Source organism: Prunus avium, chromosome 3, assembly GCF_965620075.1.
Source record: "Prunus avium chromosome 3, drPruAviu1.hap1.1, whole genome shotgun sequence".
Classification (NCBI taxonomy): Eukaryota; Viridiplantae; Streptophyta; class Magnoliopsida; order Rosales; family Rosaceae; genus Prunus; species Prunus avium.
Genome location: NC_142286.1, coordinates 661,582 through 673,706, shown reverse-complemented (window position 1 = coordinate 673,706; position 12,125 = coordinate 661,582). Strand labels below are relative to the sequence as shown.

The following is a 12,125-nucleotide window of genomic DNA, read 5'->3' as shown; positions in this document are numbered from 1 at the left end:
TGAAACATTCAAAATACCAGTAAATGCCCCTGGTTAATGCAAATATTAAGAATTGAAATTATGAATTAAATAAGGATAATATGGTAAATTCATACATTTTCATATTTAAAAAAATTAAAATTAAAATAAAAATCAGATAATGGATCCTATTTTTAAGGAACACAACTACCCATAATTTTTTTAATTCTAAAATAAATTTAATTTTTTTAAAAAAAAGCCTCTCGCAAGCGCGGAAGTGCGTGCAGAAAGACTAGTATATATAAAACAAAAGGCAGAAAATGGTGAAACATTCAAAATACCGGAAAATGTCCTTAATTAATCCAAACATATCCAAACATTAAGAATTGAAATTATTAATTAAATGATGATAATATGGTAAATTCACATTTTTTTCATATTAAAAAAATTAAAAATTAAAACAAAATCATATAATAGGTCCTATTTTTATGGAACACAACTACCCATTATGTTTTTAATTCTAAAATAAAATTTAAAAAAAATACCAATTGGCACGTGTTATTAATAAAAGCCTCTCGCAGGCGCAGAAGTATGTGCGAAGAGGTTATAGTAAATTATAAAGTAGCATAATTGATATAAAAGATGGAGAAAATATTAAGCATACAAAGAAAAATATTTGAAATGAAAGGCTTGGCCTCTTTATCTAGCTCTTCGTCCTCTCCTCCATATCTCTCCAAGACTAAGTTTTTTTAAAATCCAGGAATATATATATGTAAAAAATAAAATTTTAATTATAAAAAAGAAAAAAAGAAAAAAAGAAAAAAGGGACCCAAGCCGCCCAGGCCGCCTAGGCGGGCGCCTAGACCGATTTTTCCTTTTTTTTTTTTTTTTGAAAATTAGCGATAACGAACACTTCGATAGTGACTCCGTTCTCTTTTTATGTTATCCAACCCCTGAAAATCCACGAAACTTCCGCCGATCTTGGATTTTTCTCCTTCCCGTTCCACTCACAGTTGACAAACTTCAAGAGCTTCTCAGGCGAAGCGATGGCGGTGCCTCTCTTCAACCTCGCCCCCAATCTTACCGACTCTGAGTCTGATTCTTTGGCTCTCCCTCTCATCCTCAAATATAAATTCATTCTTCGCTAGGACGAAGACTTTCGGCAAGAAAAACACGTTTCCGACCTCGAGCAAGCTTTCCAGGCCGGCATCTCTGTAGAAATGTATCCAGTGGTTCAGCGAGCCCAGACTCAGGGGAGGAGCGAGGAGCGTCGTTTTGGCCACCAAGGTTGTAAAGTAGCTCTGAGAGTATCTGTTCATGCTAATAATGGTGTGCCAGCTTGCTTTTCACTTCTCATGTATGAAAATTTGTTCTGATATTACAGGTTACGGGACCGTCTGGGCAGATGACTTGGATACGAGATGACCCCAAGTGTTTGCATGCTAAGAATATCACCGAGGCCATTGACGGCAGGTTTGCTCAAGCAAACAGTTTGTAATTTTGCTTCTTTTTAAACGCTTCGTGTTATGCTGTGCTGAGTAATGAGTTATGTAATGTTTAAATGCAGCTTAAGGCGATTGCAGACAGATTACATTGGCCTGATCGGTTTGTATGTAGATCCTTCCTTTTAGTGTTTTGGGACTACACAATCCCTGTAGTAAGACTTGAACTGATTAATGACTGTTTTTGTAGCTATGTTCCCATGTTTGGAGAAATTGAGTATGATCCAATCCGAAAGTTCAGTTCGATTCCTATAGACGAACAACTTGATGCTCTTGGAAGAGCTGTTGATTCTGGTAAGGCTAGTTTCATACTGTTGCCTTTCTTCCCCTTTCTTTGATAAGTCATTTAGTTTGGTGACTTTTTCCTTTATTTTGCAATGTTTTAAGAGCATAAAATTCCCATGCGAATTGAAAGGAAAATTTTGTTTTGTAGATTAGATATGTTGGTCTCAGTAACGAAACACCATATGGGGTGATGAAGTTTGTTCAGGTAGCTGCTCGCCATCCAAAGATTGTCTCTGTGTAGGTTGTCTATTTGATCATTGCACTCTCAGTCAAATGCTTACTGTATTGTTGCTGCTGATTTTTGGACTAAAGCAACTTATTGTCGATTTGATAGAACTCATACAGCTTGCTCTGTCCAACTTTTGATTCTGGGTTGGCTGAATGCTGTCATCATGAGAGGTATTCAAAGTGTTGGTTTTCAGAAAAAGTGAATAGCTGAATAATTAATTATTTCATCCGGTATGAAATGATAAGGAAAGCTTGCTTGATTTGTGCATGCCAATTTCTTGATGAAGTTGAAGGTATGTTACTTTTCCTATCCTGTCCTGACTCCTGAGCAGTTCTTGCAGAAATTCAATTGAATATTCTTGCTAATTAGTAGCTTGAATAATATAAAATTAGTAAGTGGAATTAAAATTCCAACAGAGAACATGAGAGTCACTTTGGGGGAGGGCTTCTTATCTCAACGTGCATTTTGGGTTTTCAATTTTTATGGCTTTCAAACCTAGGTAAGCCATTGATTAAACCTTATTCATGTGAGTTTCTGAGTCAGTTATATTGAGTGGTTAAATGATCGATTTAATTATATTATTTATAAATGAGTTGCAGCCACTTCATGTAATACTAATGATTTTCCGTTGGACTATTGAATGTTTTAGGATCAGTTTATTAGCCTACAGCCCCCTTGCAATGGGTATATTCTCTGGGAAGTATTTTTTCCCTGATGGGCGATAAAAGGAAAATTTTAAGACGAAGATTTATCACACTCGCACAATTCAAATATGAAACTGTTGAAACAGATATCTATATAAATATAATTGCGAAAAAATATTTACGAAACTTTGCCTGATGGGTTTAGTCCTCGCGTTTTTTTATTTTAGATGTAGGTCCTTTGATATTTATTACTTTTTTTGTTGTGTTGATTTTATTCTTTGAGGTAAATAAGGAAAACACATTTAAAATTTAAATTTAATGCATTATTTCCTTATAATTGAATTCCATAATTTAAATTTTGAATTATTTCCTTAATAATATTCCTAATATATGGATAAAATACAATTTAATCAATAAAAAATAAAGACCCGCATATTATACCAATCAATGAGACAAGCACCCACATTAAATTATGTACCTGATATGCAGATAAATAATGTTATTATTAGCAATGAAAAATACTTATCAATAAAAAATAGAGACACGCATATTATACCAATCGATGATAAAACTAAAGCTAGGCCAAAAGAGTTGGGTTAGCTAGGCCCACGTGGAGCCTTGTAATACTATAATACTAATTGGTTTGATTGGCCTTTCACACGCCGAAACGGCATATTCACCTCTCTATTTCTTCTTCTCACTTTCATTTAGTTCAAAACAAAGACGAACTTCCTTCTTTTTCTTTTTAAAAAAATAAAATAAAACAATTATATGTCCCACTTATAGTATGATTTGCACATGACTCCCATATGCTACTGCGTTTTGAGTACCCTCGCAAATTGTAACGTGGTTTTGATATTTATATTTTAGAACATCTGGCCATGGGAGTCCACATAAATTAGGTATCTAGAGTGATAATCCAAACATGGAAATATAAAACGGACAAAAGGTACACAAACAATTGAAAATCACACATCACTAAAAGTAAGCGTTACACCTACAAAACAGGTCGAAACCCTAAAATCACCCTAAATGAGCAATAACAAAACCCTTTTCTTTAGTGTCAAGTTAAGACAATTATCCACCCCAATGTCAATTTGAAAAGACTTGACTGTCAATTTGAGTGTAAAACTTAAAGTTGAGCAGCATTCGAATTCGAACATTTACCCAAGCCTTAGGGCCAGTTATCACAGGACTAGTTAAAAGGCTTTTCATCCGGGCCTCTACACTAGGATAACAGCTTGGGCATGATCTCGTTACACATAGCCGTTGATAAAACTAAACTAATAAAGCTAGGCCGAAAGATTTGGGTTAGCTAGGCCCACGTGGAGCCTTGTATTACCATAATAGTAATACTAATTGGTTTGATCGGCCTTTCACACGCTGACAAAACGTATATTCCTTCTTCTCACTTTCATTCTCACTATTGCAAGTTGAAAACAAAGACGAACTCCCTTCTTTTTCTTTTTAAAAATAAATAAATAAAACAATTATATGTCCCACTTATAGTATGATTTGGACATGGCTCCCATATGCTACTGCGTTTTGAGTACTCTCTTGAAAATTAAAGAAGTAATCGAAGAAGAAATCCTCTATTATTGCTTTTTGCAATATGAAATGGACTGAACAATAACATGGGAAGTGGGGTGGTGCAAGTTGCATGAAAATCCATGATGATGAAATAGAACACGTGTTTAATTAAGTATTGTGTGAAACAAAACAAATTTGAACAAAGTTGAGAAATGGGCCGACAATTGGGTTGAGTATTTGGTTTTTAGATTTTCCAATTCAGGGGATGTACAAAAAAAGATGTGTCGGCAGCAGCAACCAAGAACAAAGACACGAAACATGTCACGGCTGGCAGGCTGGCTGCATGCATATGCTTTTATGCATTATGCATTATGCATCATGCATCATGAATCAGCTTTGAACTTTTGGGCCTATAATATTTTCCAAGAGAAGAGATATAGATGCTTTGTTTGTTCAACAAGCACCAAGGTATGGGTTGATGGAATGGAATTTTACCCTTTTGCCTTTTTTTTCCTTCTCCGTGTAAAACTAAAATATGCACTACTGGCTTTACATGGACAATGAATGTTCTATATTGCATGCTACTATCAAATCATGGATTTCTTTCCTACCCTTTTCGGGGTAAAAAAGACATCGGGGAAAAGCCGATGCCTATTACCGTAAACAAAGACGGTCTACTGATGCTTTAACAGCTAGCTTCAATTGCTGACTTTCTTCATCTGAGTACAACCTTGACAAATATTCTCAAATGTACGTAGGGCTTCAACAAACACCATAAACTGAAGATATGCTCTATGTTTGGACTGCTGTCACTCAAATTGCTTGTGTATATTTCCCATCCACCATCCACTAGGCAGTAGCTACAAATATGCACTTATCTTATAGGGGACAAATAGATAGGTGAAGGAGAAGTGTAAAACTCTCCATTGGTTTTATTTATTTTCTCAACAAAGGTACAACCAAGAAACATAAAATTTTGGAGCTAATAATAAAATAAAATTGTCTCTTTCTAGCCATCTGACCCCGAGCCTTGAGCTGTTACAAAAATATATATATATATATATATTCAACCCTAGCCGAATGGCTATGCTTTGACTTCCTCCCTTGGAAGTTCCATGTGCAGCTCTCAGCCTTAACTTTTTCATTTGAGAATGCAGATGAGGTTAAGACAGATGACTCACAAAAAGACTACCAACCAAAAGTAACCCATTTCACGAGTCATATGACCCCAATCAATTATGTCAAACTTCTAGAACATCTGCTACCTTTGAAAGATTATACAAAATTAATTATGGGTGTTGGGTTGCATTATTTATAATTATTTACAATTATTTACAGGTTTTGTAATAATTAATTGAATTGTTAGTCACATGAAGAGGATGAATGTGAGGCTTCAAGTGGGTGATTGATCTTTTTGTTTAAATAAAGCAACGGTTTGGTGGGAGTAAGAAATTTTCTAACCAATTACAAACCATGAGCAACACTTAACAAGAAATCTTAGCTTATGACCCGGCAATAATGGAGGCAGTTAACTAGTCATGATTTATAATAGAAATTAAAAAGGACATGGAAGAAAAGAGAATTATGAGAGAGAGAGAGAGAGAGAAGATGAAATATTCTTATTACAAGCTTTTTTCTGTGGTTGTGATGGAGATGGGAGACACTGTGCCAAACTTATTTATTACAATCCCTGTCAACCGGCGTTGAGCTTAATTGGTGGTTCATTTTGGACCAAATGCTATCCAACTTGAGATATTATCTTTGGAAGGGTGCGGTAGGGTCTCAATCCTTGCTTGTAGTGGTAGTGCGTTTACTTCCATATTGTCACATCTTCTCTCCTTGTGAATTATCATCACTCTTATATTTTCCTTCATACTCTTCTTTTTAGACCACAATTAATTCGACATATTTAGATATAAAATTCGTAGAGGATCCTTCTTTCAGTTAATTAAGTTGTCCTTTATTATTAAAAAAAAAAAATCAAAGTGTTTCGTGAAAAAAATACTTAAAAATATTTTTACTAATCCATAATCAGAATATTTCACCTACAAGAAAAGTTGGAGAAATGGGATATAGACTGTAGTCAGTAGTAGGGGGCATGGACTAGTGACCATGGTCAAATCTTGGGGTCCGAGTCCGGAACTTGGGCTTGTACCTGAAGGAGGAGACTTTTCACAACACAACAAAACAAAGACTTATTATTTAATTCGTAGTTGTTTTGGCTGTTTTTGAAAGCTCCTAAACGTACCCAAAAAGCAAAAGCAAAAGCAATGCTAGTCAAACAGTCGCATACTACCAGTCCACTACCATTATCTAACTAAAATAAAAAATTCATGAATTAAAAAAGTAAATTTAAAAAAATAAAAACATCTTCCGCTAAAGAAGACACAAAATAATACTCAGAAAGAACGCAGGATCTCGAAAGCGTGTTGCATAAGAAACCCAAAATATTCCGAAACCGCGTGGAGATTTTATCTCCAAGAAAGTTACAGGTATCCTATCAGAATCAGGCAAAGAAAACACCGGAGCTAATTACTTTTGCCTCATATTTCTCTTTCTCTTCATACTTTTGGGATCAATTGGTGCTGGAAATATGTGTGAGGTGTGGATGGCTCATGTAGACGTCACTCTCCTTTTTGTTTGGGTAGGACCTGAGGATGTGTCACCAAAACATCCCCAGCTGAGGATCGGTGTAAAAAAGCTAAACGCAAGTACTCAAAAAGCACGTTCTCAACTTTCAGTCAAACAAAACAAAGGGCAAGTAAGTAGCTTTGAAGGTTCTTCCATTTATGCAATCATGACTAATAAACAAGGATTATTTAACCTAATTCCACTGCTATGTAATCAGTACTAATCCTCACACAACTTAAAGTTAAACAAACAAATAGACAAATGATCAATTTTTAACATTTTAATATGATCTTGCACCAAGATTTCCAAAATATTTGTGATATATATTTAGAGAAATGTGTCTTTTGAATGGGTTGTGAAATTGGTTTAGACTCATGATAATAGTTAAATCCGAGGATGGAATTACCCTTAGATTAGGGTGGACCCTAGTCCTATGAAAATTAATTGACCTATCTCACCTTAGGCAAAATTGGCCCACTCCACTCGAGCAGCTTTCAAGAAAACGACAGTAAGCCACCCACGCATATAACAAATGAACAAATCAATTTATAGCTCACTACTCTAAAAATTTATAATTCTTCCCTTGGTTAAACCTTCTCCCCATTAATCTATGGTTAAGTATGTCAACTAACTTTTAGAGCAGTGGTACCTCTCTTCTCAGTGTTTGGAAACGATTCCAAATTCAAATCCCCCTCTCCATTAATAAAGAAAAATATATGGTTAAGTAGTGACAATGCTCTACAAAGTAACCATACATAATTTAGAGTAATAGGGAAGCAGTATTGCATGATGCGTCTATTTTGTATACATGTTGTTAGATTATGAATTTAAACCATGCATTCATATCTAGTAACATAATTAGTGTCTCATGTTACTAGATCTGACTATTGCATAACAAACATAATTAGAGATTTCGAATTTGTGTAACTAATAAGATAGACATATGTACGGAAAAGGAAAAACAAAGAGGAATCAAAATAGAAGTATATGGCTTGTGTGGCGTTGCAAAATTGCAATGATGGTATCTTGCAATAACCATGCACTGACTGACCTCAGCATGGTTGAGTGTATATCAGTATGAAATGATAGTATTGGGATCCATCAACAGCCAACCTCGAAAACCAAAAAACTATTTAAAAACGCTTCAAAAATGAACGAGTGATTAATTGTTTTGCCAAGAAAAGTTGGAAACACAATAATTATAGGCATGCAAAGTTACACGGAAATTATGTCAGCATGTTTTATCTTTGTGTGTGTGCGCGGTAAGCCACACGTGGGGGTGCAACTTTGGCCTACAATTTCACCAAAAGAGAAAAAGAAGTCGATCGTGTCTCTGGCCTTTTTTTATATTTTTATTTTATTTTATTTTGCTGTGGGGATTTTATGTGCATTCGGTGCAAGATAAAAAGCACCAAAAAGGCATTAACCACCGACTATGGAGAAAGATAACATACGATTTCACACCTTAAAAATAAAATTAAAGTTGATACTCTTATCATAATTAAATTTTAAACACATGATTAAAGAATTCTCCTCATGATCTGCACCTAAAGTTTGTCCTGTTCACTGATTTTTTATGGGATAGGGAATATCAAAGAATTGTTTCAAGAATATGGCAACTTCCTTAATTATTCTGGTGGGTCTTAAATATAAATATTTCCCAATTTTAACATTTGTGAATCAGTCAAAGAGGTCGTCTAGCCTTCTATAAAAACCCTTTTTGCTGTCATCAAGTGTGAAACTATCTCTTATCTCCAAATAAAGTCATTTGTATTCAATCAAGTCGATCGATTTAATTCTAGTTCATTTATTAATTAATTCGATGAGAGGATTTAACATATCTATCCTCCCTCATCACATATATATACTTGTACTTCACCTGCAGCACCAATTATAAAACGCCACTACATTCCCATTCATTATTTCTCCTTCATTTTTATAAATAATATGGTCTTCTTTGACTTTGAGTCGTTGAGTTAGAAACAACAACTTTAAATGTAAATATGAAGCCAACGGGTTTAGTTCCGTTAAAAAGGGTCTTTGATTTGCAGACTAGAAGTCTCAAGTTTGAACCTCTATAGCATCTTGGTTGTGTGTGTGTGAGAAACCCTCATTTCATGCAATTTAGATTATCGCTTGTACTAAAAAAGAGAGGGAAAAGGCAGAAATTAAATATGAAAAGCAAAGTTATCGCTTGGTTGAGTTCACATGCATGCACAAGATTACACACGAGTGAGGTTCAAAGTTGTATATATATATATATATATATATTTTTTTTTTATTTATTTTTTTTTTTTGTTGGAAGTTGTATTCTGTAGCCGTAAGAAGGTCACGTGTAACGAAACCCCGTTCACATTACGAATTTTTAAAAATATAAAAAAAACCGGTTAACCGGTCAAAGGTCACTGTATGAAAGCGTCGACCATTTTGTCGGAACCATGCATTCAATTTTTGCCACTGCCACTCTGCCTACTCCGTACAAAACCCTTGACCTACAATTACCGGTCAATATTTGAGGCCAAGCCAAACTCAACCCCGGCCTACCTTCTCACTCTCAATCCCTAACCCCCAAAAAAAAACTCTTACTTTTTTCTCCAACCCCAAAACGCACTCTCTTTTTCTTCTCTCTCTCTCTCTCTCTCTCTCTCTCCCAAATCTTATAAACCAGATCAACCCTACCCTACTCTCTCTCTCTCTCTCACTACGACAAACAGAACCCACTTTCTCTTTCTAGCCCTTGATGAAGAGTAGCTCTTTCTGTATTGTGAGTGAGCAATGGATGTGAAGAAGGATGTGGTAAAGATGGAGGACAATAGTACCAATATTGGATGTGGGTTTTCCTCATCACCATTTTCAGGCATATTTGATTTCTGTGAAGGAGAAAAGAGCTCATCTTTAGGGTTTATGGAGCTTTTGGGTGCTGGCCAGGACTTTTGTACTAACTCCTTGTTTGATTATTTGCCTCAGACACCATCTATGTTGCCTTCATTAGCTCCAAACTTTCCAAATACTTCCATAATGGCAAAGGAGTGCTCTGACTACTCTTTGAATCAGCAGCCTGCAACACCAAACTCTTCATCGATTTCATCTGCATCCAGTGAGGCTCTGAACGAGGAACAGACTGATAATAAAGGTGCTGCAGACCAACTTGAAGAAGAAGAACATGACCAACCAAAGACCAAGAAAGAGTGAGTTTTTCATTCCTGCTTTGCTTTGCTTTGCTTTAAGTTTTGTTTTTGAGAGAGACCCATTTCCTAACAGATCAAGATAAAGATGGGGTTTTTATCATTTTGGGATTTATAGTACAGGGACCTGAAATTGAAAATTGGGACTTCGGGTTAAAGTGAACTCTACTTTCATTATATAATAAAAAGCCTGATGATGTATTGATGAAAGGTTGTTTTTTCTTTGTGTTCATTGTGTGGATGAGCAAAGGTTGAAAGCGAAGAAGGCAAGTCAGAAGAGACAGAGAGAACCCAGATTTGCATTCATGACAAAGAGTGAGGTTGATCATCTGGAAGATGGCTACAGATGGAGAAAGTACGGTCAAAAAGCTGTGAAAAACAGCCCCTTCCCCAGGTACTCAATCTAAACTTCAGTGCCAAATTAACACTTTTATTTATTATCATGGCATTGCTAACTGCTTCTTAATAATAATCATCCTCAGTTCAAATTAATCAAAAACCAGAATTAAATTAATAATGGGTTTTGAATCGGAAATAATAATCTTCCTTATTATTATCTTTTTTTATCTTATGTTTTGTATTTCATGATTTTGGTTGATTGTAGGAGTTACTATCGATGCACAAGCACAGCATGTAATGTGAAGAAGCGAGTGGAGCGATCTTTCAATGACCCAAGCATCGTTGTAACAACTTATGAAGGCCAACACACACACCCAAGCCCACTCATGCCTCGCCCAACTCTCACGGCTTCGGCTTCTGCTCAACCCAGTATCTCTACCACCTTTGCCATGCCTTCAATGCCCAGAACCCTATTATCTCATTACTATCAACAGCAACTGCAACCTTTCAATTTCTGCAACTATGTTAATGGTGGCTCACCAACAGCAAATGCTAGCGGCACCGGCTTTCATCGCGAAAGGCGGTTTTGCACCCCAGCAACTGGTTCTGCTATGTTGACAGACCATGGGCTTCTTCAAGACATAGTCCCCTCCCATATGCTGAAGCAAGAGTAGATATATTTATATAAATATATATGTTTATAGATAACCATGGCCGTACCTGATCATGAGATGAGATCCCATTAGTTAATGCAATGCTACTTAATTATGTACTAATTTAGGTCACTGACTTGTTTTGAGATCAGGTGCTCTTGCTAATCCTGATGGTGATTATCACTGTAAACATGGAACATGGATATTTTAATCCAATGCAGGTACTTGGTAGTAGTTAGTTTTTTTACCTCATCAGATTTTCTTTTTTTTCTTTTGGGTTTTCTTTTCCTCTTGAGGGGTGTGGGGTGTGTGGAAGAGCCTCTGAAAGAGGGGGAAAATGTGGGGTTGGGTATGTAAATATATTGTGGTATATGGAAATTGGGTTTGCTTAATTATTCTGACCCCTTGTTTGTCCTATATCTTTGTTTTTGCTGTGGAAGGAATGTGCATTGATTTCATTTGGAGAGTAGCAGTACAGTGCTGCTGCGCAGTCATGATTTTGAGGGTTAGGGTTTTCTGCGTAGTCCCTCCCGTCGAGACCCACAATTAATGAAGGAGGCCCTCTTTGCTTTGTTTTTTTTTTTTTTCATAAAAAATTTATTTATTTATTTAAAAAGTTAATAATTTACCTTTTTCCTTCTCCTCCTGGGAATTCACATAAAAACCATTGATTCTAGAAAAAGGGGCTGCAATTGGGAAGATTTGGTGACAACATCTAATGCGCTGTCCCAAAACTATGCATGCGTATGCTACAAGAAAAGGCAACTCAGAGATCGAAATCTCTACCGCCCCACTTTGAGCCTCTTGGACAATAAATGCCTTGCTTTCTAGTTTTGATGCCACATCAAATCTCACCCTCCATTTTTGATGCATTGAATTTGAATAAATAGATGGGAATGGGATATGGATTCTGCCATATAAACTAAGCACCGCCTCCACATTTAGGATAGTCGGCCTGTGATTCTTTTGTCTTAATAATGGAATAATATCTACCCGTGTATTGAGTCATACGTACTCTACGTGTTCCGCGGCCATTTTGTCCACAACTTTTGCGCTGCTTAGCAAATTGCCATGGCCATGGGAACCAAAGTTATTTTTATCGGTTTGTTAATCCAACATTGACCCATCTTAATCCTAACTCATTGTCCCGTGCACCATGTTATCATTGA

General features: G+C 36.0%; 1 protein-coding gene and 1 pseudogene across 3 annotated transcripts; both read left to right on the top strand.

Moving 5' to 3' along the window:
- The first annotated feature begins 1,004 nt into the window (after positions 1-1,004).
- Positions 1,005-2,955, top strand: LOC110755753 (uncharacterized; annotated as a pseudogene). The gene is made up of 6 exons (XR_015834427.1): positions 1,005-1,064; positions 1,177-1,245; positions 1,343-1,431; positions 1,526-1,563; positions 1,651-1,754; positions 1,894-2,955. The product of XR_015834427.1 is annotated as an uncharacterized LOC110755753 (transcript).
- A 6,392-nt stretch (positions 2,956-9,347) lies between these two features.
- WRKY23 (WRKY DNA-binding protein 23) lies at positions 9,348-11,517 on the top strand. 2 transcript variants are annotated; one of them, XR_015834775.1, is made up of 4 exons: positions 9,348-9,967; positions 10,215-10,358; positions 10,569-11,177; positions 11,397-11,517. XR_015834775.1 is itself a non-coding variant. In XM_021956911.2 (3 exons), exons 1-3 carry the CDS (start codon positions 9,555-9,557, stop codon positions 10,975-10,977), a joined length of 966 nt encoding a protein of 321 aa, XP_021812603.2. In that variant the 5' UTR covers positions 9,348-9,554; the 3' UTR covers positions 10,978-11,211. The 2 variants fall into 2 exon arrangements, 1 of the variants encoding a protein (XP_021812603.2); XM_021956911.2 differs by lacking the exon at positions 11,397-11,517 and having other exon boundaries at positions 10,569-11,211.
- The last annotated feature ends 608 nt before the right edge of the window (positions 11,518-12,125 follow it).

What these genes read in the sequence shown, in the direction of transcription:
- WRKY23 (XM_021956911.2), top strand. Translation starts at nt 9,555, where the DNA reads ATGGATGTGAAGAAGGATGTGGTAAAGATGGAGGACAATAGTACCAAT. An exon ending in CAACCAAAGACCAAGAAAGA is followed by an intron (nt 9,968 to 10,214) that starts GTGAGTTTTTCA and finishes GGATGAGCAAAG; the next exon opens with GTTGAAAGCGAAGAAGGCAA. An exon ending in AAAAACAGCCCCTTCCCCAG is followed by an intron (nt 10,359 to 10,568) that starts GTACTCAATCTA and finishes GGTTGATTGTAG; the next exon opens with GAGTTACTATCGATGCACAA.